Source organism: Nyctibius grandis, chromosome 1, assembly GCF_013368605.1.
Source record: "Nyctibius grandis isolate bNycGra1 chromosome 1, bNycGra1.pri, whole genome shotgun sequence".
Classification (NCBI taxonomy): Eukaryota; Metazoa; Chordata; class Aves; order Nyctibiiformes; family Nyctibiidae; genus Nyctibius; species Nyctibius grandis.
In genome coordinates, this window is record NC_090658.1 from 64,972,424 (window position 1) to 65,000,232 (window position 27,809).

Here is a 27,809-nt window from a genome sequence, read left to right on the forward strand (position 1 = left end):
TATGGGCAGTGCCAAACTCTCTCAGGAAGCAAAGATATACAAATGCTATTTTTTTTTCTTCAAGAAAAAAAAGAAAATGGAAAAGGAAACACTGAAATTGAGGGGCTAGTTTCACTCTTTATAACACTGACATCCTTTAGCCACTTTGTCACAAGGTTTTCAGTCTAGAAGTCAGGCTGAAGTCTGCCTCAGGCTTTAAGCCAAGTCAGACGGGACATTTCTAAGAACAGGGGTAGGGGAATAAAAAAACCCCAGAAGGCCTCCTCCCTTCGCTTCTGCTTGAAATGCCAACAATGTTTATCCACAAGAGTTCAAGAAGTTTAAACTGAATGTGGAAAAATTTACGGTTAGAAAAAGCAGTGTGATCTTTCATCAAAGTACCTTGTCGGTACTCATGCTGACCATCACTTCAAAGTAGACTGATATGCAGCAGTCGGGTATCAGCTGTCAAAAAGCCTGAGGGAAATGGCAGGGAAGTAACTGGTGATGGAAGGTCTGAGAAACTGAAAACTGGCAAGTGGGTGCCAGGATGGGGGGGTAAAATGGAAGAGAGTAAAACAACTGGGAGGACAGTGAATAGATCAGTTGGCAGGAAAGGAGCTGGCAGGGGTCCATCTGAGGGAAGGGGAAGGGCCCATGCCACGGCACGTTCAACTGCTAGAGCCTCCCCAAGTATTCAGTCTATAGCACCCCATGAGCACAGCATGCAGCCTTTCAGGTGCCCTCACCTCCTTCTGCTCTCACTGACAGTTGCACTGCGCAGCTCCACACAAACCCAGCGAGAGCTCTGTTCGCAACAAAAACATGTTATTCCTCATAATCCCGGAGTCGCTGGGGTGGGAAGGCCCCTCTGCAGACCCTCTAGTCCAACCAGCGTCTGGTGAAGCAGGGTGCTCAGCTCTGTGACCAGTTGGATTTTAAGTATCTCCAAGGATGGAGACTCCATAGCCTCCTCCCGTGTTCAAACACACTATTTAATACAAAGTAATGGGGAAAATCAGACATCTGAACACCCAAGGATGTAGCACGTTGGCCTTCAGCTTCCTCTGCAAAAAAAGGGCTATAACGACATCCCGCCCACGTCTCACGGTGGCTTCGAGGGAGGGTTACTCCTCAGTGAAAGCACGGGGGGGTGCAGCAGAAGACAACCCGCGCCTTGGAGACGGCACCACGGCGGGAAGACGGGGCCGGCGGCACCGCCACCCGCCCGGGCGGGACCCGCAGCCCCCGCGCAGCCCCCCGCGCAGCCCCGCAGTCCCCCCGCCTGCCTCCACGGACCCCGCGGGAACACCTCCGCCCCCGCGCAGCGCAGCGCTGCCCACCCGGCTCCTCCTCCCCTGCGCTGCGCTGCGCGCCCCGCCCGCCGCGCTCGCCTCCCGCCACCTGCGCGGCGGCTGCGCGGGGCAGCCGGGGCGCCCGCGGGCCGGGGGATGTGAGCGCGCATGGGCGCCGGCCAGCCGGGGCGGGGGGCGGCCTGGTTGCTGCTGGTGCTGCTGCTGCTCCTGCCGCCGCCCCCCGCGGCCCCCACAGGTAGGTGGCGGCGCTGCCCGCCCCCGCTGCACCCCGGACCCGGCACCGCGGGGGATGCGCGTCCCTCCCCGGGCTGGGGGTGGGAGCCGGGCCCCCTGCGCCGCGGGTCCCCGGGGTCGTCTCCGCGCCCGCTTATCCTGGCACGCCGGCCGTGCCGGGCCGGGCCGGGCCGCGCCGCCGTGCTGCCGTGCTCCCTCTGCCTGCGGCCGGCCGGAGCCGCGCAGGCGGCCCGGGGGGCGGCTTCTGCCGGCGGCGGCGGGGCCGGGGCTGGGGCGCCGAGTGCGGCTCGCGTTAGGTAGCTGTGCCGGTATTTAATGTCCGTGTTTCTGGCCTCTGGTACTTGTCTGGGAGAAGAGGACTGGGTATTTCTGTGATGTTGCTTCATCTTTTTCTTTTCTCCATAGTTATGCTGGAATTAGGTTTTACAGGCTGTATGTTAATTTACTTTCAGCTGTAAGTGGATAGCGTGCTCTTGAGATAGTCCTTGTTACATGCTTCGCGGTAATTCCCCAAATGTCTTTGGCGTTTGTATCTTCCTTTGTGCTTGACAGTCACCAGACCCAGGAGTCCTACCTGAGCAGTCAAGAGACAGATTAAAACAAAAGGCAGGGTGGGTTTTTGGCAGAGATCTGCCGCTCATATGCCAGCGTCCCGAGTGGCTCCAATTCCTTTTTCCCAACTGTAGACCAGAGCACTCCTCCGGTGACAGCCACACATCCCAGCACAAGGAGACAGAGGGAGCAGGAAAGGTGGCAGCTGGAGTGAGCTGTGGGAGCTGCTCTAACAGCAAACGGTCCAGGGCACGAGCAATGATGTTACCAAGTGGGAATGAGCTTGTAAACCGTAGCTGTTGAATATGTGTGCATGGTGGGTCCCCTGCTGCTGATAAAAACGTAACACACCATTTCTTTTTTTATGTGCCTCAAGTATAAATCTGGGCAAAGCACTGCAGAGATTAACAGATCTTCTGAGAAACCTGCTCTGTCTTCGTGCTCTTGTTCTCTGCTGGAAACGTTGCCTGCAAAACCAAGTGCATGAGGACAGAGTCTGCTTCCATTTAAATCCACAGGAAAACTTCCAGATCCAGCAAGAGCTGGATGGTAGTAAGGACTGTTCTTCATATCCTCAATGCTCTTGAGTAGAACTAAGTACCATGTCACCGTTAACTCTTTTGACAGACTACTCCGTTATGCATCAGTGATTTTAAGTGGCTTTCAGAGGTACCAATGTCAGCTTCTTTTTAGAAAACTGACCACATCGTTTTCATCTTATTTAAGTCCGCTGTCATCAGTGCAAGTGTTTTGGAAAATCTGTATAACTGGCATTCAGTTGCCCTTTAAAAAAAAAAAAAGATTTAAATTTGATTAATACTGGGTTTGCTTCCAAAGAAGGTTTAGAAAAATATCAGGGGAGTTATGTTTGTTTTGTTTAATGGTCCTTCAAGGGAGAAGGGAATCTATTTGCATGTCCCTGAGGTTTAGCTGGACATAATTTCAGGTTTTTGTTGGCAGCAATAGCAGCACGGAAGGGAAAACTGTGCCTTTCACTAAAGGCTTAGAGCTTCCATTTTCACCTCTTCAGCGTGAGACAGTAAAAGTTGTTTTAATTCAGCGTAGCAGTATTTTGCTAATAATGGAGAAAATTACATGAGGTGCGGAATTGTCATAGCAGTGCTCCTGCTTTTTCTCTAAGTGAAGTGATAGGTAGAAGAGTCTCTTTTGGGTACCTTCTTCCAGCAGAAGCAGCCTGGGTTGCCAGTTGCACACAGATGCAGTCCTGAAAATACTGCAGTTGTCCTGAGGGCTTGATCTGATGCAGGAATAAGAACAGACTGTACAGGAGGCCAAGTGCCATGGAAAGCAGTTTTACAGCAGCACTTCACAGACTTGAGCTCTCACGTCTTATGGGATCTGTGCTGTGCCCATCCCTTTGGGTTCTCCTGTTGAGTTCCTTTCTGAATTCTGTGGCAGCAGCGTTTAAATACTGATTTATAGTTGAACCTTTGCAAAACACCTTTTGTTGTCACTGTGGTGTGTTACTGGGTACAATCTTATTCTTACAGGCTCTCTGAGCATTACCTGGTTTTGCACAGGACAAAAATTTTACTTGCCACTGCACTCCCGTGGGATTTTTGTAAATTGGTGTTTCACTCTCTGTTTAAAAATCTGTACCCTAGAACAAATGAAAAGGCACAGAAAATGCAAAATGGAAAAGCAAATGTGAAAAAATGGAAAATTCATTGTTTAATCAACAGGATCAAGAAATGTAGCATGTTCTTCTTTACTGCATGAGAGAGTTTAGCAATTTTTGCACGCAACTCATAAGGATAGGAAGGAACCTCCTGAATTCTGCATGTAGTAGACTCTTAATCTATTAATTTACCAAGCTCCATCTTAAATCCTTCCCCATACTCCTAGTGGAGATTCCCCTAACCTCATTATTCTGAAATTAGAGAAACCTTTAAATTTCTAGCCCATAGAGTCCAGTCTCTCCTTTGTAGATCTATACAGAAAAAAAGAATGCAACAGATACTACAATATATACTTACTCTGAGGAAAGGGAAGTGAGCCTGAATGCTGTACTGCAAAAATAGAAGCTTTTTGATATATTAACGCATGCTTACTATTTTTGTTCAGGTAAGGCATGTGAAGTTGAAGCAAATCTCTCAGTCATTTCACTTACTGTGCTTTTGTCTGTATTGTGACACAGTCTTGGAACTGGATTTCTTCTGGATGAAGCTGCCCTGGAAGATGTGCTCCATCAGCATATTTAATGCAAGTAGAGCTAGTCCAATGTTAGAAAGAAAAAAACTGAAATGTGTATACTGTAGGCAAGATTTTCTCAATACCAACATTTTCATGTAACAGACCTGCTCGTATTGGGTTGCATTACTCGCTAACATAGACATAGCCTTAGATCCTACTGGAGTTGGTATGTGACTATATCAACTATGTTTCTTATGATGGGACCTTGAGAGCTTCCCCCTTTTAATGGTTTCTAATAGTTCTTGGTCTGTATTGACACACCTGATTTAATTTACTTGTCTTTCATCTTCCACTTTATAATATTTTTACTAATAAATAGATCTACATTTTGAGAAGCAGCTTCAGGCCTCCCTTTAAGCAAATTTCAGTATGTTTTCTTTCATAGTTTCTAGAGCGCTGAAATGTACAAAACATCCCTTTTGATCAAGATGTTGTTCTGGGAAATACAGAATAAAAGGATAAAAAGGGTCGTGGTGTGGGCTTTGCAGTTAAGCCATAGAGCTGGAGTTCAGGGACCACATGGATGCCCAGGCATATTTTATCATGTTAAAACCATCCAGAAGGCAGTATTCCAGTGCTAATAATCCACGTCCTTTCCTTCTCACATACCCACAGCTATCCTTGAGAAGGCTTCCTGATGTCAGCATACATGCAGTGCCTTAAAAACTTAAAGTCCCTGTGTGGATGCTGATCCTGGATTCAAGAGAAGAGGAGAGACTTCTGTTTGCAATTCACTCCCCCCAAAAACTGGGACAGCAGAAGTGATTTGCTCAGCTTATTTTGATAGAAACAAAGCCTGAACAACCACTTTTATTCCTGCATGAATACACGGTCTTTGAGTACCAGTCATAATTTGTGAAGGACAAAAGTGAAATGCTTGGTTCGAAGTTGAACAGTGCTGAGATGTTTAGGTATTGGCACAAGGTAATTTAAGGTACATTTTGGATCTGAGAAGAGGCTGATCTGTTGCGCTGACACAGCCAGTAAGTATTAGCTAAAGTATTAAACAGTGTACTGAAACGTCAGATTATTTCATATATAAGGCATGCAGTGGGCACGTAATAAATAGGCTAATTGCCCAGTGGATATACTCCGTGATGTCTGTGTCCTGGGAAGTTTATAGATTGCACTTGAAGTGATGGCTGTACGTTACCCAAACACAGTAAGAACTCACAGAAAATTGTCTTCTTTGATTAGCTAAATGATTCAAAGAGGAAAAAATATGTTCATGCAACAGTAGAGATGAGAAAAGCAGAAAATTTACCATATTACAAAAAATATTGTAAATGTTGTAAATAATGATTTTTGAACCCTCAGAAAACTTGATAATTTTGTGCATGTAGTATTTTGTATTATCTAGTATATGTCTGTATACTCAGCAGGATTGAACTGCATTTGTGGTGGTGATAATCTGTTTACTGGAGAGGGCATTAAGCTTCAGTAATAAGAGTCAAAGTAAATGGGAAGGCTGAGCTTGTGTTTTTATGTCATATTTCCTGGCTCTCTGCCAGCATGAAGGAGAGAAGAATGCATGTAACATAGTAATAAATAAAAAGAGATATTGGCGTTAAGGAGAACTACAGTATATGAAGAAGGAGTGTCGTGTTCATATAGTCAAACAGCTCATCCTTATCTTCTCATCTCCAACTTCCAATCTCACACCAGGCTGTTTGGGACAGTGCTGCAGTCTGTGCTCTGGCGGTTGGCTTTGCTTGTGGTTTCCACAACTTGGCAAATTCTTATTGCCTGTTAATTAGGAATGGAAATGGTTAAAGGAGGTAGTTCATTCTATAGAGAAACTGTGAATGCCGTTGGGATTTGTGATTAAAGTCCAAAATTTAGATGTGCATTGCAGTTCCCCATGCAAACATTCAGGTTCACCATTCTAGCTGATAACCTTAGTGGCCTTTATAGTCTTAATTCCAAGAGAAGCGAGTGGTTAGGATTGCTCAAGTCATTTGTGCGTATGTGGTTCCAGTTTATGTTTGTTTTTATAGTTGTGGCTTGTACAGATTGATTTGTGCTGATTGATTTCTCTCCAAGAAGTGGTGTTGATTATCTACAACTACAGGATTAATAGCTAAGAGAGAGAAAAATCACCCTTTATGAGCCAAACAAGAGCTCCCATATTTTAAGAAGCTTAGCTTTGCAAGAGCCTGAATTCTGGAAGCCAGGCCTACCTCCAGACAAAAATGAGATTTTATTAGAGAGCTGTGTTTAAAAGATTTACAGGTCTCTGTGTGCTTTATACTTGGGGTACCAGTAACTTGCAGGTTTTTATCCACTGCTCGTCCTGTCTTGAAAAAAGTAGAGTAAAACTGGATAAATCAGAGAGAAATGGAAACAAGTTGTAGGACTAGAGGTATGTAATAGTTTACATATGAAGAGATTAAATAAACTCTCTCTCTTTCTCATGGAAAACAGGTGACTTGTCCTGCCTGCCTGGGAGAGTGTTTTAAGGTCAATAAAGGGACAAGAGGAAGACTGTAGTTCCTTCTTCCCTTCTTTATACCCAAGCATCTTAAGTTAAATTTCACCTGATATAGCTCAGCTATTTTTGAGCCTTCCATTTTCCACTCAAATTTCTGGGATGGGAATAGGAATGTGTCCAAAGAGAAGTAAGAGAAGAATAATGTTGCTTCAGGAAGTGCAAGGACCTTACACGCTCTTACGAAGACTTATGCGTTTGAGCTGAATCACACTCTGTGCATAAAAACACACGAGTGGATATTACAGCTCTTAGATGAAAGGGGTTAATTTATTTCCTGCTGGTTTCTTAAAGGCTGGAGGGAGCAGTTGAGCTAGTATTTATTATTGCATCTGCTTTGCCCAAGACTTCACTTCTCTTGGCTTTCCTTGTCTTTTCTGAAAGTACATCAATATCGTGCTCTTGGGGGGTACTGTAGTCAGAATAGTACAGGATGTGGCTCAGAAACACTGAAAACTGACTGAGGCACGTGTAAGTGCTGACAGGGCTTTTTCCCACTGTAAGAAGGCAGCAGACAGAGGGCTGAACAGGTCTACTTCTGTGTCTGAGTCTAAATCAACTTGCAGTAGCTCAGACGTGACCGAGAGCTAGCCTGTCCATGAGCCCAGGCAGTGGTCACGCTTCTCCTGAGCTCATCAAAGTGTGTTGGCTGTTGCCTTGAATGTCAGCAGCACCACACTGTCCCTTGGATCCAGCTGTGCGTGTTACCACCTTTAACTCCATTTAACTGCCAAAGAGGCAGTCTTTCATAACTTACGTGTAAAAGACGTAAATGATTATGCTGAATAACTTCCTCTGTACAGCAAAATCACTTTAAATCTGTAGGCGGGTAAATGAGTCTAAAAATCATGACTGGTGGTTTTAACAAAAAATGCCTGCTGAGTACAGGAAAGATGGTAAAAATTCTGCTATACCTATAATTAGATACCGACTTGTTCACATCTGAAATTACTGTGGGACACTGAACAGTCATATGGTGCCTCAAAACACACCAGCTTGCACCTGACAGGAGACCAACAGAAATGGGTGGGTACCCCAGGACACCTTAATTTCTTGCAAGTTCTCTACAGGCAGTTGCTTTCAAGAGGCACTTATGTCCTTGATCATCTGTGAGGAGAAGTGTAAATGTGAGGCAGAAGAGGGAAAAATAATTCTGCGAGTGCTTCAAGTAGTAGAGATTCTCAGCAGGCTGCCTCACGTCTGCTGGGGTATCGCTGGTTGGTCTCCAGCACCATGCGAGAGATTAAACCTAGAGCCGTGCTGGCTGTTCCACAGGGTGAACTTGAAGTTGCCTCTTGCCATTTGCAAGCACTGGCTGGGGACTGGAAATAGGCCATTTATGGTCGTTCGGACAGGGGTGGCTGTGTGACCCCATCTTGATTGCCTGCAAGAGATGAGGCATTGAAAGCTTGCTAGAGTGTTGGTCCTTCCTCTCAGATCTTGGATGCAGAAGGTGGTGTTTGAGTTGCATCTTATGATTGCCTTTCCCTCAGAAATGAAGGCAAGTGCTCATCCTCCATTGACACCACACTCAATTTCCAACGGGGAAATGGGGATTCAGAAGAGGGGATTTCACTAATTAAATTAATTTGGACTCCAAGAAAAGCAAAATCCCTTCTCTAGATGAGCCATCAATAGGTCAGAGAGCAAGGAGCGACACCTATTAGGCAATGAATGTAATGCTGTCCGTTCTAATTGGACTGTTGTTGCTTAACAGATATTAGCCAGCACTGAATGATGAAAGCCAAAACTAATTTTTGCTCAGTTTATGTGGAAAAAATAGATATTTTATGTAAGGATGGATTAGGAGTGTTCCAAAATGTGGTGTATCAGGATTCGGCTGGTAACTGTCACACAGCATAATTTTTACATTTCAAGCAGAAATCTCACTTAACTGTTAGGAATTGTGAAAAACAAATGTAAGATGTCAGAGGTATTCTAACTGAGCTTTCATTTTCTTGGCTGTTGGGTCCTGGTTGGTCTACATAGTAACAAATTGGTAATGCTAAATAAGTTTTAGGGAGAAAGGAAAATCCTCAAAATTAAATGGTAGACAGTTGGGCTATTTTTAATATTTTATATGACTTTAGAACATCTGTTTTTAAAAGCAGCTATTGTGTCATGAAATTGTGTCAACAGTGGACTTTTAAAATTAATTTAGTTCTTTTTGACAAAAAATATTTTTTTCATTCCAAACTTAACAAAAACTCATTCAATTTGATAGGTTAAAAAGAAAAACTCCACACAGAACACCTCTGATGGATTATGACTCTGAAAGCCTTGGAGGGGTTGTAAGTGATTTTAGACAAGCACACCTTGAATTTCACTCACCTTGTTTCAGGCCAGTATTGATCACTCAGAATTAATACAAAACATACCGTCAATAACTTTCTCCTGTTGGAGTGCATCAAAGAAAGTTTTTGCAGCAGGGCATGGTTAGGTAGTACAAGCTCTACTCTTACACTTGCAAACCTTCGACACAGTGGGAAGAAAATTCAGCTTATTTCATTTCTGTCATGCAAGTTAGCAAAAAAGAATGGTTGTCAGCTGCCATGGCCCTCTCCAGCTGTCTCCTAGCAAGCCGTGGATGGACTGGGAAGACTTTCTTCTCCTTTCTGAAGCTGTGTCTTTCTGAGTCTGAAATGTTCTTTGACCAATATTCTCTGGAGGGGTGTTTTTATAAGTTAGGATGTAGTTTGGATAAATAAATGCAAGGCTTCACACGGAGGAGGAGAGCATGTCAGGGCAAGCCGCAGCTTCAGTTCCCCTTCTGCATCTCTCCCATTCGGGCTGTATTTCCACTCACAGTCTTTCCGCACATGACCTCCAGGGCCTCACCTGTTTCCAATGGCAGCCTGCCTAATTCTTCAAAAAACAAACCTCGCGTGCCCCACTCTTGTCCTTCTCTCACGTTTCCCCACCTCTTTTCTCATGCTTTTCTGTCTGCTCCACCGCCTGGGTTACATTTAGTCTTATGACTCTGTTTCTGTCCCCATCTTTCTCTCCCCTGTGCCCCTTCTGAACAGGGAGTGACGGGCTGTGTTCTGGGAGGGCAAGAGTGTGCTTTGTGGTTAGCTCTCGTGCACTGTTATGACTCGAACAGGAAATCACCTCCGTGCTCCTCCCCACATTCCCACCAGCGCCACTTGAGTCAAAGGGTTTTGCTAGCCCGGCTTCATACGCAGTGGTCCCAGAGCTCCAGCAATCCACCAGGAGAAAGGCAGCTAAGCTGTAATGACTACTCCTCCTCCTCGTTATCCCGCCTGTTGAGCTTGAGTCTAAAAGAATCAGCACAGAGAAAAACTTTCAAGCCCACTTAATTTAAAAAAAGTTAACTCATTTGTTTAAATTGTTGCTAAGATGACTAATAGCAGGTAATGACACTTGCTAGCGTGTATTCCTGGCTTTGCTGGGTTTCCCTTCCTCTCTGTAACTTCTCATCTCCAATTTTGGCTTGGTTCCCCTGTTTACCACTTGATTTACTCCCTTGCATTCCTGCATGGCCAGTGCCAGCTTGCTTGAGGCTGCAGATGTGCCAGAAAAGACAGCCCCAACCCTCTGCTAGCGAGTGCCACCGAACACGATGCTAAATGGGCATTTGTTCTGACTGAGTATGACCATTTTTATGTTATGCTTAGCTATGCATTTGAGGGAATATTTTTCACTGAGAACAACATAACCCTTGGAACAGATGAACTGGAGGAAGAAAAGAGAGCAAAAATTCCTTTAAAAATTAAAAGCAGCAGCATAGAAAGAGCAAGCAAGGTTTCACAGGAGTTCAGTGAAAGTCGCCCAAAGCTGAACAGAAAGATTAAAGAAAGGGCGGTGACTTATGGCCTCACCAGAAGCAAATGTTTGGTGTTTGGTGTCCTAGATTGCTCCTAAATTGCTTGATGCTTCCCTGGTGGGTCTAAGCTCCCAGTGGGAAAGGGTGAATCAGCGACTGGGGCTGTTTGAGAGGCTGCCTGCTCACCGACGTGTGTGAGCATCCGAGGTGTGGATTAGATCCGTGCCCTTGAAGTAGCACCTGCAAATGGTGAGGCACAGGGAGTGCCTACAGCATTGCTTGTAAATTCGGTGCCCAGCCCAAAGGAGCCACTTCCATCAGAGGTGCTCCCAAGGGCCACTTTCATAGAAGAAAATACAACAGTAATTGAAGCCAAAGTCTCTGCTGTTGTCAGAAAAGGAGTTCCTTGTTTAAATTCTGAGGTGATTGTGGGGAGGAGTCCCTAGGTTTTACTGCTGTGGCTATTGGGAAAAGCTGTGTTGCAGTAAGGCTCACCTTTCTGTCTTAATGCTTTCCACATCACTCACTGGTTTAACTTGTATCTTACAGTTGTCTAGAGAAGCCCTGTGACCTTCTTTGTTGTTTTATTTTATTGGATAATTTGGTGTTTGCACCCTCGTAGCCATGCCACAGTAAAATAGAGCAGATGATCGCTCTGCTTGAGAGCGGCACGGTCAACAACAGTACTAACACAGGTGGCATTTCTGTGCCAACAGGTCAGCTTTCGGTGGGTCCTCTGCCTTCTCCCCACCCCAGAACTACAGCCAGTGTACAGAAAAAAAAAAAAATCTATATTTTTATGTATTTGTGTATTTTTACACTTTGCAGTGGCTAGGTTACCTAACTCAAGTAAAAAGTTAACAGATCTGTTCATAGTGAGAGGGCACAAGTGGTTGCAGCTGTATTTGTTCTGCAGCATTGGGATCAAACACAGCTGCTTGTCACAGAGTTAGGCAGTGGTGCCTCCTAGCAGATAAAAAGCAGATACACTGAATGGATAATAGCTGTAACACAGAAATTATGTGTGTTTGTATTTGTGTATATGTGTGTATGCATGTGTGGATAGATAGATAGATATGGAAAACTAAGTTTTGAATAGTACTAACTCAAGCAAGGCACATGCCTGGCAGGGAGCTCCACGCAATTAAAAACTGACCGCGTTTTTAAACCAGCCCGCGCTCTCGCAAAGAGAAGATGAGGCACCTGCCATGCAGTCTTTTACTCATGTGAATAATCTCACTGACGTCAGTGGGTTTTTTCGCTCACATGTGAAGGTGTTTTCAGGCTGTCATGTCTATTTTGGAGAATCTCGCAATAGCTTATTCTAAGATCAGGACTTGGCTTTTTGTTGTGGTGAAGTTTGCAAGCCCGTTATTATTCCTTTCTTTCCAGTCCAGGTGTGCAGAGTCATGAAGATGTAAAGAATGATATTACTCAAGATTTGATTTACAGCATTTCCAAAGACAGTAATAAGGGCTCCAGGTTTTTCCATGCAAGAAGTAAATAAAGTGACTTGGTGATACTGGGAAGTGATGACAGCCATTGCAGACTATCGATGAGACAGACTAAACCTAGCAAAGCAACACGTATGACTGATTTCTGCTCACACGTAGGCCAGTACGAACTGAAAATATTCCATGTGACACCCATGCCATTAATCCCAGTTAATGGAAGTAAAATCAGAATATAACTGGGTATACTGTGTTTAAAGACAAGATACTGACATAAGCAGCTGATGCACATACTTGAGTCCTTTCCTGACCGATAACCATGGAAAGTACAAGCTCTATGTATGATCTGTTTCCTACACGTGCCTCCTGATACTATTGAGCATCCAATAGACATGAACGATTTTATTCTTAACTCTTCCTGGAGAAATAGGTCAGTATGGCAGTTTTATTCTTGTTTTACAGATGCATAACTGAGGAATAAAAAACTTGCATGATTTGTTGTAAGGGCAAACAGAAGCCTTTACTAAAGGGGCAAGATCAGAAACAGAAATCAAATCTCTGCTTTTGCAGCAAATGGAAAGTTAACGGTCTCGGTCGCTCTGCCTTCCAAATCACACTGAGCTGGGGGCAGGTGGGAGCACGCTGGCAGTGTTGTAATGCTTTAGATCCTGTAAAGATACAGTCTGCGGGTTCTGTGTGCTTAGATTGGCTCATTTGCTGCAGTCAGTGTTTCTGTTTTGAAACTTCATTTACCACAGCAGAAACCACACTGGGAGGAGGGAAATTTAAAAAAAAAAAAATCAACAAAAAACCACTTTTACAGGTTACTACTTTAAAAATGTTTTAGTGTAACAGACAAATGCATGACTCGTGCTACTTTAAAAATGTGCTCAAGGAATATAAATGTTTTTATGCAAGGATGGACAAATGTCGAAAGGTACAGGCAAACAAAAACTATTCAGAAAACCAATGGAAGTAATTTCCTTTGTCTGTGATGAGCTGGCTGCCTCCAGCCAGTTCAATTCAGTGACTGTGGATTAGCCTGATCAGCAGTACACATTTTAAAAATCTTTCAAGACAAAAGGTGTGACAAGTGAGCTGTTAGGGACGTTTTTAGCTGTCCTGTACCTGATTCAGCAGTACCCCTGCCAAATTTATTACTACACAGTGCGAAGCCAGATTTATCAGATAGTATAAGAAGGCCTATCAAAATGGGGCTGGCAGTGGCCTTAAGGGATCACCCAGACCATCCCACTACCCCTAGGGAGAATCAGCTAAATTTGTGTCATTTCTGGCAGGTGTTTCTCTAATTTGCCCTTCAAAAGATCCAGCAACCCTCCCAGGTGACCCATCCTCACATGTCTCTCCTCTTCCCACAAGGGGTTACTCCCAATGCCTCCTTTCTTGTTGAAACTGAACTCCGTTAGTTTTCCTCCTTGTTTATGGTGGACATGGAGGATGGATTGTCTTTCTCATGTAAAGGCTTACAGCATTCCCTGCCACTCCTCCCTGGACGAGATGCATCTCTGGTAAGTTTAACTGCAGAGAAAGCAGAGATCAAGGCTGATGGGCTTGACCGCCATCTCCACTGGAGGGAGAGAGGTGCACCCAGTCTGGTCCATCCTAACTAGAGCGATGAACCAACCTATGGAAGAGTTTATCTTCCTCTGCTCTTTATAACCACTGCAAAGTACATGCCTTGCTCAGAGCCCAAGTTACCAGAGACAAATCTCCTCATTTGCTGCTGTGTAAGGGCTAGAATGTTTTTAGTCTTTCCTCTGGAGGTTTTTGGATGGTGCAGTATATACTGTATTCTCCTCCAGACTCTCTTGTATTCTTAAATCTCTCCTTGTTGGGCTTTTTAGTTTTTCCTTGTTTTTTACTGAGAAGCCTTTTATGGCTTTGATTCCCAGCAATCTAAGAAAATACTTCTTGTATTTCCTCCTACTTGGGAACTGCAGCAGAAAGTTTGTTGGTGCCTCAGTCCCTCCCTCCCTTTCTACGTGGATTGCCTGGTTGCCTTCTCAGGGCTTGGGCAGGATTGTGTGACTTCTGATTTTTTTTTTTTTTTTTTAATCTCTTATTCCCGGTTGTTGATTATGCAGTTGATGTGTTTCCTGAAGTCTCATACACTTTAGTGCTGGGATGTGGTACAAAGAATGAAACTTGATGCATGGATGATTTCTGGTAGTCTGGGTAATGCTGGTTTTGGTTTGTTCTTCTTAGTAGCATGCACTTTAGTGGTTTAGGAGCTTCTCTATTTTACTGAACAGATGTTGCAAATTTTAGGCTGTTTTCTTCGCTCTGTTGGGCAGTCTCATCTTTACATTTGGATTAGTTTCACCTAAAGCAGTTGCAGAGGACATTTATTTTGGGGGGAAATAAAAACTTTTTATTTTCTAGGTTCCGTATCTCCCACTTGGAAGTAAATGTTAGAGTAAGGCAGATTCCCGGAGGTCTCTTTCTGCTGCTTTCTCATCCTCGGGCATCCTGAAACTTTTTTTATTTCATTATAACTGAGTCTATAGTTTGAGCTCTTGCAAGATGACTGTCACTGGGCATTTCTGTGTCCAAGTGTTCAAGGAAATGGGACTTTCTACATACTTTTTGTAAATAAATAAGCTTGCCCTAAGGACTGTACCTGACGGAACTTGTCCTCTGACTAGAAGAAACTTGAAAGCCACTGAACACTAGCTAACTGCTAGAGATAAAAGAGAGCAACCTTAGCAATACCTTCCATAAACAGCTTTATGATCTGAAGATACAGATGCAGGCATATACCGGAGTTTGTTTTGAACATTAACATACAGCTAGAGGCCTGGAAAACCCAGAGTTTCCACCGAGACAGTTTAAAGTAATTGGTCTCTACAGAATTGCAGGGAGATTGTTTTAATAAATGTATTGAAGAGAAAAGCTTTTACTGTTTGGCTCAAAGACAGCTAGAAATCAGCAAGTTAATCAGGCAAATGGTGGTGACTTTTAATTACAAAAGCAACTATATGTTACATGTACAGGAGGACGAACACTATTACTCTGGTAATAGTGAAATATACTACACAAAACCCTTAAGGTCTGCTTAGGGAAGTAACAAAGGTCAAGGACTATTAATTCAGAAAGGTTCCCCCTGTTTGTGTTAATATGCTTTATTTCCCCCTTTCTTTGTCTCTTTTTCTTAAATCTTAAGAACTAGAATTGCATCCCTGGAGGAGGAGCTTAAAGGGTTTTGAAAAGTCCTGAAGAACCACAAATTCACTTTTTCTCTTCCCCATTAAGCTCTCGTGGCCACTCACAATGAGAAGCTCCTTTCCAGCAGCTGCAGCTTCAGGGCTGGTCTCGGGGTTGCTCCCATGGGCGCAGATCTCATGGCAGGAGGTGCTGGGGATTGAGTCACAACTTGGAGCTTGGGATTCTGCTCCTGAGCCCACAGGCCTCTGTTTTGCAAGCAATTTAGCAATGTGAGCATCTCCATTAAATTTATTAGATTAGGAGTGTGTATTAGGAAGACGTGGAACTGGGTTCTTAAGAGCCCCAGCCTTGCTTGTTTATTCATTTCAAAAGCTGGTGCAATGAACAGCAACTTAGATGAGTGACCTAACAGTAGGTGTTCACTTTTGACTTTCTGGAGAATCACCATGGATGATCAAATGACGCTGGGGCTATTGTGATCATCCAGTCTGATTCTCCAGTGTGAAGTTGTATTTCTGTTTGTAAAGCTGTGTTTGCAGTAGATTCCACGTGTCTTTTTAAAAATACCTGGTTTGATTTTTAGAAGTCCGCTTGGCTACAACAAGAATTCTACTGAAGCATCAAGGATATTTTTACAATTTCCAATGTTAAATTGTTCTGATATTCAAATACCTTTACAGTGGTAAAAATGCGTGTCTCTTCTAGGCCAAACTTTTCTAGCTTTAGCTTCCAGTCCCTGGATATTTCCATGCCAATGTCTGTCATAAATGTCAAAGCCATTTTTGCTAGAGAAAAAGCACATTCATGCAGGTGGAATTTGGGACTGCACTAGCTAGGGACACTTTTGAAAAACGTGAATTTCCACGGCCAACAACCTTGTGCTTTTAATGATAAGAAAGGCAGTAGAATTTTATGGCTTACTTAAAAATAAGTATCTTTTTTGGTTAACTTGGAAGCATGTGTATTTGGAGATTCTTAGTGTATGTTGTTCCTTTCTTATTTTCTTTCTCAGGAGAGTTGTATTGTTCTTTGCCCAACCCTAGGAATGTCCATTTTGAATCTATAAACATGAAGAATGTCCTTCACTGGTCAGCACCAGAAGGCACAGGAGATGGAGTACTCTACAAGGTGAAGTATTCAGTGTAAGTTGGCTTGTTTATTTTATCCCCCACTGACTTTTATCATTTTAAATAATAATTTAAAAAATCTTTATGCAAGCTAGGGCTGCTAAAAAGTGAAGAAAGGAGAACTAAATTGTGGGTTAGACTTAAGCAATATGGTTTTTAACTTTTACTTCCGGTACTGATTACTTCAGATCCAGTTAAAAAAATTATAAGGAGATTTTCTTGATATTAAAGAAGTGTAGGATGCAACATGGAAGCTTTCAGGGGCATTCCTGAGAAATGAGACAGAACGACGGAGAAGGACCGTGCTGTGGATTAGCATTCTGTACACATTAGCATTCTGTACACATTTAAACAGATATGGAGATGTAGTATTTAATAGAATATTAAAAGGATGCAGTGTTTCATTGGTCATTTCTAACAGACCCAACTCCCACAGATTTCTTCTGATGCCTCAAGCTTCTCTAGTCTAGAGAAAATCTACTGAAGTTATCAAATATTGTAGAAAACTAAATAGTGTGATTGGAATCAGGCCCTTCTATTTTCAAGGTCTGCACCTTTGTAGGATATCAAGGAATTTGAGTGAGGACCAGAATCCATTTCCTTTATTCCCACCAAGAGAGCACTGAGTCATTCTGCAGGACAGTGCTGGAAGTTTAGCTTATAAATAGGTGTAGCACTGTAGTCATCAATGATGTAATGCTCCCAATCTTTACCTCTAATATGAACACTTCCCTCAGTCTAGTAATTTTTTCATGACACTAAAACAAATTTAGATCTCCAGAAGTTTCCTGTAACTTGTACTGGCTACTAAAAAAAACAAGGAATTGCTTCTACCGTCAGAGACTGCAGCCTCTTTTGCCCAGATCTTGTTCACTCTGCTAACAGAGGAGCAGCATAGTCCACCTCCTAGAAAAGGGGAGGGTGCTGGAATGAATGATAATCGTGTAGAAGGTAAAATGCTCAGAAAGCACTAGCTACACTGACTCTGCAGGGTCAGGTGGTTCACGGAAGAGTCTGTAGTCATAGGTATGGCCATCTTTCACACTGAAGACAAAAATATTCATATGTGTTTCTACCTGCCTAGGAGAGCAAGGCCTTGAGCTAGTGAGTGATACTGTCCTGCAGTCATGCAGAAGCTGACACATGCCCTTGCTAATTAGCAGACAAAGGGGAATTCCTGTCAGCATAATGTGAATTTGAGGAGCAGGAGCTTCTGGGCAAATCCAGGCAGGAATTTTACAAGGAAACTTTGATTTCTTCTGCTAGTGTATAAGAGTTGGTCAGTACTGAGGCATTGTTGATGGCATGTATATGCCCCTTTTTCAACTAGAAGGGTTTTAAAGTTCATTGTATTCCAATGGAGTCTTTCTTTTAAAGAAGAAAAAGAAGTAACAGTCAGTGATGTGTAGTCTCCTGTCCACTCATCTTGGAGACCCTGAGCATCATCTCTCCGTACACCAAGATGAGCCACTGACCATTCTGACAGAACTCTTTGTCTCTACATAAATAGTTATCCTGACTCTCTTATCCTGTGTTTAAACTTAAACTGTGGAGACTGAAGTTGAAGAGATCTCTGGTCTGTGTAAGCAAAACTAGACTTCGGTTGGTATCAGTAATATCCTGGTTAGTTCCATATGGCCTCTTCTGGATAGGGCCTACTTGGATTTATTTTTCATTAAAAACTTGTGGAAATCTGTGTTTTATCTCAGCTGAAGTTGGGAATTCCTTGAAATTGCAGATTTCTGCAAAAAAGGCAAACTGTTTTATCAGCTCTAATATCAGTTTCTGTGCTATATTATCAGGTGACTAATATCATGGTAATAGCTTTTGTACAGCTCCTTTCTCTTTCTTTTTCAATATAGATACGGTGTTGGCAAATGGATTAGAAAGCCAGAATGCAGGAATATCAACAGAACATGGTGTGACCTCTCCAGTGAGACCTCTGACTACGAAGAACAATACTACGCGAGCGTTAAAGCCTTCCTAAATGGGATGTGCTCTGACTGGATGGAGACCACACGATTCAACCCTCTTACAGACAGTAAGGAAAGCTAATCACACAGCCAGACGTTCAATGGCCTTGATTAATACCGTGTGCTCAGACTGCACGTGCCTTCATAGAGTATGATATTTTAATTTTAACATGAGGTTAGATTTTTTTTCAGTTGTTTCATATTTATTCTTTTGGCAGCAGTAGTTGAAATAATTGTATTAGAATTTGGATATATTTGTGTTATATATATGGTCTTATATATACTGAATACTCTTTTATGCTATGGTAAAGCTTTACTCAAGGCAAATAAAAGCTGTGCCACATCCACTCTGATTTTTAAAAGGGTCTATTAAACCGAGCAGTAATCATACTCTAGAGCACAATGTCTCTTATCTGTGCAAGATAATCTGAGGACATACTGGTAATTTAGCTTGTTTTAGCAAATTGAGTTACAAGGTTGTTTATCCTGCGAAGTCACAGGAATTCCTAGGCAAAATTCCAAGTTGGTGTTCACCTTCTCACTGTAAAGATCCTCTTAGTTATCTGACAAAATAATTTTCTATGAATATAAATGAATTGTTCGAAGTCCTACTTAGACTCCCAAAAACATTACAAAAATTTAATATTATCCACTTTAAGAAACTGCATGGTCAAGTCAGTGTGCCTCTGCTGCATTTGACTGCTTTTTGTGCATGCTCATTTTTCCAGCTAAAATTGATCCACCCATGGTAAGTGTATCTTCTACTGAGAAATCTCTTTCAATCATTCTGACTGCTCCTGAGAAGTGGAAGAGAAGTCCTGAGGGAGAATCCGTATCTCTGCTTCAAGTGTATCCTGGCCTGCAATACAACGTGTCTGTCCTCAACAAAAAAACAAAGAAGCGGGTAAGCTTCGACAAGGCTGTAGAACTGCACCTGTTAAATCTGTGCTCTGTGCTTACTGAAACGCACTTTGTCCATAACACCAAGGATCAGAATATGATTCATAGCCTTACAGGAATTGTAGGATCATTCAGGTTGGAAGGATGCTCAGGAGGTCTCTAGTCCAAAGTCCTGTTCAAAGCAGGATCAGCTGTGAGCTCAGACTGGGTCACTCAGGGTTTGTCCAGTTGCATCCTGAAAACCTCCAAGGATGGAGGCTGCACAACCTGTTCCACTGCTTGACTTTCCTCTTAGGGAAAAAGTGGTTCTTTATAACCAATCTGAACCTCTCTTTTTGAACTCATCCTCCCACCATTCAGCGGTGAATGTGAAGAGCCTGGCACCGTCTTCTCGATGACCTCCCTGGGTCATCCTGGGGGCTGCTGCTAGGTCCCTCTGAAGCCATCCCTTCTTCCCCAAGTGGAACAAACTCCAGGCCCCCAGCCTCCCCTCACAGGGCAAGTGCCCCAGCCCCAGCCATCTCAGTGGTCCTCTACTAAACCCATTCCAGTTTGTCAGTCTTTTCTGTGTTGGGGGGGAACAAAACTGGTCACAGTATTCTAGACGTGGTCTGATGAGTGCTGAATGGAGGGGAATAATCCCTTCCCTCCATCTGCTCCCTCTTCTTCTGTTAACACAGCCCAGGATGCTGTGGCCTCCTTTGCTGTGAGGGCACGTTGCTGGCTCATGTTCAGCTTGCTGCCTGTCCCCAGTCCTCTTTGGCAGAGCTGCTCCCCAGCCAGTCAGTCTACTTGCAGTACTTGCAATACATCGTGACAAAGTACATCCTTTGTCACCACATCTGAACATCTTCATTTGTCTGTCTCTGCAGATTCACATTTCATTATCAAGTAGTAGTTCCCAGCATAAACAGAGTAGATGAGGAAGAGTTCAGTGATCAGTTACAAAAACATTCATTCTTCTGTTCCTGCCCTCCAGACATGATCTCTCTGGAAAATCTCTCTGAATTTCCTGAAAAGAGACAGAGACTTTACACCAAAAAGATCACCTTCTGTCAAAGGGAATATTAAAATGCCAAGATTAGCAATTAGAGGTATACAAATTTTTGGTTTGTTTTTTTTTTGTTGTTTTTTAATAAAGATACTTAACATAGAGCAATTACTTTACCTTGGATTCCAAGGTCTGCATAACACCCCTTATTCTAAGGCTCCTCTCTTTACCAGAGCATCCCAATTTGAAAGATTTTGTGGAACTCTACCTTGTGCCTTTTATTGGCCTAGGCACCAGGACAGGGCTGGAGTGATGCTTTATCATCTATTGCAACATCAGCACAAGAATGTGGGCTAGTGGCAGTACATGGTCCTACTTCATATAAAACATGAAATTGTTCAGTAGTGGTAGAAGAATGGTTGGATGGAAGATAAAATATTCAGAGAGGACATGACCTAATTGTATTTGGGGAAAAAAAAAGGATGCAGATGGCTGTTCTTACAGTATCATTATTCTTTCCAGAAAATTTGTGTGCTTGTGACACATTTTGTACGTAATATCTTTACCTTTCTGTAAGTGAGGAGTTAAAGGGGAAAAAAAAATTCCTTTTTTATGTTTTTCAGTGGTTCTTCGCTGTCAGCAACAACACCTTGGTTGTGCCCTGGTTAGAACCTGGAACAGCTTATTGTGTCAGCGCAGAGATATATGTCACCACACCACTTTTGCACAGTGGGTTCTCTAAAGAATATTGCATTGCTACTTTGAAAGGTATGTGTAAGCTGGCAAATTACAAAAAGAAGATGCAAGTTAGAAAAATCACAGTGATTGAGTTTGTAAGTTTTTTATGTATCTATTCTGAGAGTGAAAAGCTAGCGTTGTTTCTCCCCTCTCTGTGCAATTGTACTGATGAAAAAAACCTTTGCCTTTAACAAAACATAGCTGGGGTCTACTGACTGGAAGGTACGACAGTACCCCTGAAGAAAAGAATCTGCATTCTTTGTGTCTTAGTGAATGGAGAATATTTTTTCTCCTTGAATGGGGTCTGGGATTCGCAGAGCTGGGTCAATCTCAGGGAGCAGAAGTTAGCAACAGGAGAACCTGAGGGATGGATTGTTACTTCTTTTTAGAATTTTATTTATAATTTAGATAATAATAAAAAATTGTCCTGTAGCTCAAGTGTAATTTTTTAAAATTTCCTGCAAATTCCTTGTTTATCATCTAAAACATTTGCATCCCATATCCAAAAAGCAATGTGATGAATGCACGTTACTATCTGAAAACATTAAAAAGTTGCTCACTACAATGAAAACTTTTGTTTTGTTAACAGATAAAACAGCAGATGAGACTGTAACAATCGTATTTGGATATGTTCTGCCTGTCATGCTTGCTGTCCTTTTTATTTCAATGACATGCTATTGTGTGCACAGGTATATTCACGTCAGCAAACAGAAACATCCAACAAACCTGGTAAGTGTTCTCTGTTGCAGGAGGTCACTGCCAACCTTGCCACTCACAGGAGGGCTGTGCATTTTCCAGGGCTCCAAGTCAGCTGGGAGGAAACCATGGCTAGCTGCAAATATGATCTCCAGAGGTCCCTTCCAACCCTTAACCATTCTGTGATTCTGTGAAACAAAAGCCCTAGCTGACCCTCAGATCAAGAAAAGAACATCAGATTGCGGGTTATTAAATGCAAGAAAAACAGAGTAATAACTCAAGTTAGCAACTGTGTCTAAAAAGATGCACAGATCTGAAAAGATGACCAGAGCTAATGAGGATCAGAACAGAGCTGTTGGTTTGGGAAGAGTCATTGCCATAAGCAAGGTCTGAGGTGCACTGAGGCAAGTTCTGTTAGGAAGTCAACACTCCCTAAATTGACCTAGGAAGAAGCAGAGTAGAGATTCAGTGAACAGAAGTTATTAACTGGTTGAAATTAGAAACAAGAAGAGAAGATAATTAAGCAGTGCAGAAACCCCATGGATGTTTTCTTGGACTGTTGCTGGGTATTACCACATTTTACCATTTAATTGTGATTGTGAATGATTTAGCAGATGTGCATCATACAGATAATTTAATCTGGATTTCAAGAATACTTTCAAATACTGCACTGTTTCCTAACACATAAAAATGTACCAACAAACACATTCTGTTATTTACACAACCCAAATACACTTTCTATGTAAAAATGTTTGCAAGTTTCTTAAAGCTGCGAAATTTGTTAATTTTTAGAAAGAACACATGAAGTCTAAGAAACACTATTGGTTTCTAGCTCATGAGCCCAGCAGAGCTTTCTCACAGTTATCTCTAAACAAGTTGCTCAAACATAAACATACAATTACAATAACAAATGAACACTTTGATATTAATCCAGTGACACCGTGGGATGGGAGGTATAAGGGAGTTGGTTTCAACATGCCAGTCTTTCTGAAGAAATCTAGAGCAGCACAGAGGTGATTGATAGGAGAAATGTTCACCAAGGGACTGTGGGTTCAGAAGGAGTAGAACACCTGCTGCTGCAGTGTGTTCAGATGTGCGCGGAGACACCTCCTGCACCTGATGAGGCACTAGCTTTATCACAGAATCATGGAATCACAGAGCAGTTTGGGTTGGAAGGGGCCTTCAAAGGTCATCTAGTCCAACCCTGCTGCCGTGGGCAGGGACATCTGTCACTAGACCAGGTTGCTCAAAGCCCCATCCAACCTGGTCTTGAACACTGCCAGGGAGGGGGCATCCACAACTTCTCTGGGCAACCTGTTCCAGTGTCTCACCACCCTCACAGGAAAGAATTTCTTCCTTATATCTAATCTAAATCTACCCTCTTTCAGTTTAAAACTGTTGCCCGTTGTCACTACAGGCCCTGGTAAAAAGTCTTTCTCTGTCTTATTCTTTATTCTTTATCCTGGGATGCAGGGCATGGTAGGGGGAGATGGGTTCATCTCCCTTGGAGAGCTAGCAGGACAGAGCTTTTTACAGTCCAATAATGTAAAGGGCTACTTAGTGAAAAATTCCCACTCAAAAGCAGACTAAACTCTAACTCCAGGACTTTTTTCTGTAATAAAAGTATAATTTGTATGTTGGGGATTCTTTTAATGTCCATTGCACTTTTTTATGACCACCTTGAAGCTTCAATTTTATTTCTTCACCTCTGGATTCAGTTGATGTTAAGGTAACAAATGAATATAGACCTGGTATTTTAATGATGCTGTCTGGCTCGCCCAAACTACAGACTATTCCACATGGGCACCACATGTGGTCAGGGGGAGGTGGAATAAGCAGTTTGTTTTGGTCCAGCACTTCTGACCTCAGGGAGATTTCAGACTATCTGGTGCATCGATTAGTGGTCTTAGTCTTCCATTCAAGCTTGAAAGCACTGAATTGCAGCTTCTGGTTGTTGTTTTTGTATTGCACTTTCCTTTAGTGACTGCTCATAACAGTATTCATTCCTGTTAGAATTATTACTCATTTCAGAAAGATTCCTATTGTTTAACTAGATGATTTATCACAGAGTCACAAAAGCAGCCTGTGTCAGACTGCACAATGTGGGCTCCATACACTGCACTTCAACCTTCTGTATAGCTGCCTCTCTGAAAGGAAACCTGATATTATTTAATTCTCTGTAAGCTATACCTTAATGTGATGCCTGACTCTGTGCTTGTGGGATGTGGTTTTGACTGCACTTCTGCTTCACTGGTTAAAGAGAGTAGAATGCATTCTGTAGTCTGTGACCCAAGGACAACTTCGATGTTTTCTCCAAAGTCACTTGAGTTTGTGCTGGTGGAAACAAAACCAGAATTTGACAAAATTGTTCTAACCATTATTTTGACGCAGGGAAGATGAGAAAATGGGTATTAGAGCTGTTCATAATATAGTTTTAGTTCAGATGATAGAAAAAAAAGTGGAGCATATTAACACTTATAAGATGAACTTCCTTCTTCCCTAAATTGAAATAACTTCCTAATAAGGTCTAGCCTATCTTAAAAATATATGACAGTATAAGAAGCAGCATGATGGTATTTTTATTATACTTCACTGAAATCAAAATATTTTTTGCTTTCCAGGTGTGGCACTACACTGACAAATGCAAGGAAATGGTTTTCATACCATGTGAAAAAATAGTCGTCAACCTTATCACTGTTAATGTGGATGAGTACAAGCCACCTCAGGAATCGAATAATCTGTCAGAAAGGAAAAGTCCCCATTATTACACTGTTTACAATGGCACCGAAGGGAAGGATTTGCCTTCAAAAGAAGTGCTGGAAACAAAACACTTGCTTGATATTTCACATGAAGAGATTTCACATGAAGAGGATATTTCAGGGGAAGGGGACCAAACTGGGAACTGGCCATCTTATGGCCAGCCTGGAACAAAGAATACTTTGAGACAGAAAAATGAAGGGACTGTAGAGTATGAACATGATGTAAGGGCTGAAGACTTCAGTCCTGGTCAGAAACTAAAAGACCTCAGTTTGAAGGAGAAGACCTCTGCCCCCGGGGGATTACTAGGTGAGCCACAGATTGCTTTGGGGGACTTGATTAATATGAAAACAGGACAGCCGTATTGCCCTCAACTTGAGGTGAGAGCAACAGACCCTTGTTTGGGAGAGAAAATAGAGGAACTTAATTTGAAGATGGTTGATGATGCAGTTGATGAATTGCTGGGTGAGACCCATATCAACTTGGTGAACTTGGATACTGAAAAGTCTGGGCAGGCATCCTATCCACAGCTAGAAAAAGTAGCACAAGGCCTCATGGAGAAAGAGGGTAGACAGACCATATTAGTAGATTGGGATCCTCACACTGGAAGACTGTATATTCCTACCTTGTCCAGTGTTGAAAATCATGTGTGTGAAGGAGTATTCAAGTGTGATGATCCTGACAAAGAGGGAATTTTGTCCAGACTGTATGAGAAAGAGGTGTCTGATGAATCATCAGAGGACCAAGAAATGTATCTCTTGCAATTCCAGGAACAATGGGGACTGCATGTAGAAATGGAAGACTGAACAGTAATTTTCTAAAATATTCTAAAATGCAAAATCTGTTTTCCTTTGCCAAAGAGAGCGATGGACTCAGTGGAGCAAACACTTCTTAATGTATTGAAGTTTTCAGAACTATCACAGTTGAACAACTTATTCATGATACGTTATTTATAAGTTTCCAGATGTGATATAAGTGATTTCAACTCTCATCATAAACCCCTCAGATAAAATATGATGGTTTTGAGATTATCTGCTTTTTTAAAAATATATATTTTTACAGAGGATGCTGTTAGGATTTTCACATTGTAATTTCTACCAAAACAAATGATCGGTATTTGCAAGCAGTTATTTTTAGCAAATAAAAAGCAACAATATGACATTTTGCTGGGCTATTTCATATATCTTGACACAATGCAGTCTTTTATAGATCTCACTGCTGCTACATGTAATGGTTTGAGCTGACTCTTGTGGAAGTTAAGGACATTCCAGTATATATTTTGTTTCTGTTTTATGAACATTCTTCTACTTAATGAAGTTCTTACCTATTTCTCTTGAAAGACTTGTGTGAGGTGCAGGGTCCCATCCATATTGTGCTGCGCAGATACAGAGCCAGCAATAATTCTTTTAGCAGATGTGCCTACAGGCTCAACAGACATAAGAGAGAAGAAAGCAAGCATTAGTCATATTTTAAACTGGGGGAAAATGTGGCACAAACAGATTCAGTGAGACACCTGTAATCTTACTGGATGGGCCTTGTCTAACTCAGCCTTAGACACTCGCAGTACAGCTTCTGTGTGATTCACGTCCTGCAAGTGTCAGTTCTTCTCCAATGACTTTAATGGCAGGCTGGCGTGACTAGCTCGGACAAGAGGAGTCTACCCCAGACACACCGCTGCTTCTTCAGACACATCCCACTTGCCATGGCAGACCCAGAAAGTGTACCTGGGAGCTTTCTTTTATTATCTGATGTCCTGACTGAGACTTTCGATAGAAGTTCACTTTTTCTCCATGTCATGTGATATTTATTTAGGGTAGTAAGATTACAGGATATTCTAGAAATTACTTACTAGGGCAGATGACATTTTTCTTTTCAAAGCCTATCTGTCACTTTTCTACTTAATGGACCTTTTTTTTGAATACCAAAAAAAACACAGTAATGATTTGTTTGGTTTTGAAAAGGAAAAGCAAAAAAAAAAAAAGAGGAAAAAACTTTTCTATGGTGTTTAAAACTTGTACCCTCCAAACTAGGTAAATGGTTAGGTATATTTTTGAAGGAAGACCCTTACCAATATCTTCTCTCTCGGATAATGTTTTCGTTGCATGACCTTGGCATTTTCTGTGTCTATTTATCCTCTAAAATATTTCAATGGTTGTCATAGACTTTAAAACCAGAAATGACAGTAAAATATTTCATGCTGATGACTCCTTATCTGATATAAAAAAATGTCCTCAACTGCTTTTATAATAAAGATATAGGTCATGTAGCAATGTTATACCTAAATACTTATATCAACGCATTTGTGCATTGGGAGGTTCACAGAGGAGGGTTATAGCTCAGTGTGAAAGAAAAAAAGTCGGAGATGTGAAAAGGTCAAAATTTCTACTACTACCAGCCTCATTTAAGCTACCCAAAATCTTTCCCAATGTTTCCTAAACATTTCTTAGCTAACCTCTTCGTGCATAATCTCCTAATTGTCTTTTGTGATGTGGGGCCTCTAACTCATAGGTAGGAAACAATTATTTAATTTTTTCTGTAGTCTGTTGAATTTTATCCAGTTACTGCTGCCCTAAGACCAATCACTTGTGTTTAGTGTGTATCTTCCATATGGAAGGATGAGGATGCTCCAGCTCCCTCAATAGTTTGGTGCAGCTGCCAACCAACCTTCCTTGAAGAGGAAAGTATCCCTCATTTTTGGTATGTATTTCCCCTGGCCTTATTTGCCAGCTGCTGATGTCCGCTGCTTCTTTTTCTGTTAGATAAACAAGCCTTGCACCAACGGTTACTACATGTAAGGACACTTAACATACCGTAATCAAGTCATTGCTGATTAAAATTTGAAAACTTGGTAACTAAACCATAGAATCTCACTTAATTCAGTTCTTTGGCCATTGTAATCTCCTTTCTCTGCATCTTATCCCATTTTATTTACTTTTCAGTTACAATTAAGTTGTATAGCATTTATTTCCGCTCCTATACTTGAAAAGGCATCGCCTTCCTAGTTAACGTTACTTGTGATCAGGACACAAGATACTGAGATTCTTGCAATCACAGACGCATTTTCATGATAAATTTATACTTTGAAATAGTAGTTAATTTTTGGACCAAAATATTTGTAATCAAAGTTTGCAGCACTTTCAGTGTTGCTTCCTTTTGATATGAATTTGCATTAAGTTCAGAACTGATACTAGATTATGCAAACAGTCCTTCTTCATATTTATAAGATACACTTTCAAAGTGTTCTCAGGATAATCACGGCAAAAAAAGCTGGGGGGGGGGGGAAGTAAACAAAGCTAAGAACTTTCTTTTATATGCAAAAGAATTTTTTGGGTTAGCTAGTCAATTCTGGAATTGATGAGGCAGAAAAAATGGTGCCAATTTCCATCAGTATAATAGCAGTAAATTGTTGATGGCGTTTTT

The 27,809-nt window shown here is 42.0% G+C and overlaps 1 protein-coding gene across 1 annotated transcript; it reads left to right on the forward strand.

The window, feature by feature from the left end:
* Nucleotides 1-1,456: 1,456 nt before the first annotated feature.
* Nucleotides 1,457-25,488, forward strand: IL20RA (interleukin 20 receptor subunit alpha). The gene is made up of 7 exons (XM_068410287.1): nucleotides 1,457-1,530; nucleotides 16,220-16,349; nucleotides 18,197-18,375; nucleotides 19,036-19,211; nucleotides 20,822-20,966; nucleotides 21,526-21,665; nucleotides 24,254-25,488. The coding sequence occupies exons 2-7, from the start codon at nucleotides 16,276-16,278 to the stop codon at nucleotides 25,193-25,195; spliced, it is 1,656 nt and encodes a 551-aa protein (XP_068266388.1). The 5' UTR covers nucleotides 1,457-1,530; nucleotides 16,220-16,275; the 3' UTR covers nucleotides 25,196-25,488.
* Nucleotides 25,489-27,809: the final 2,321 nt, after the last annotated feature.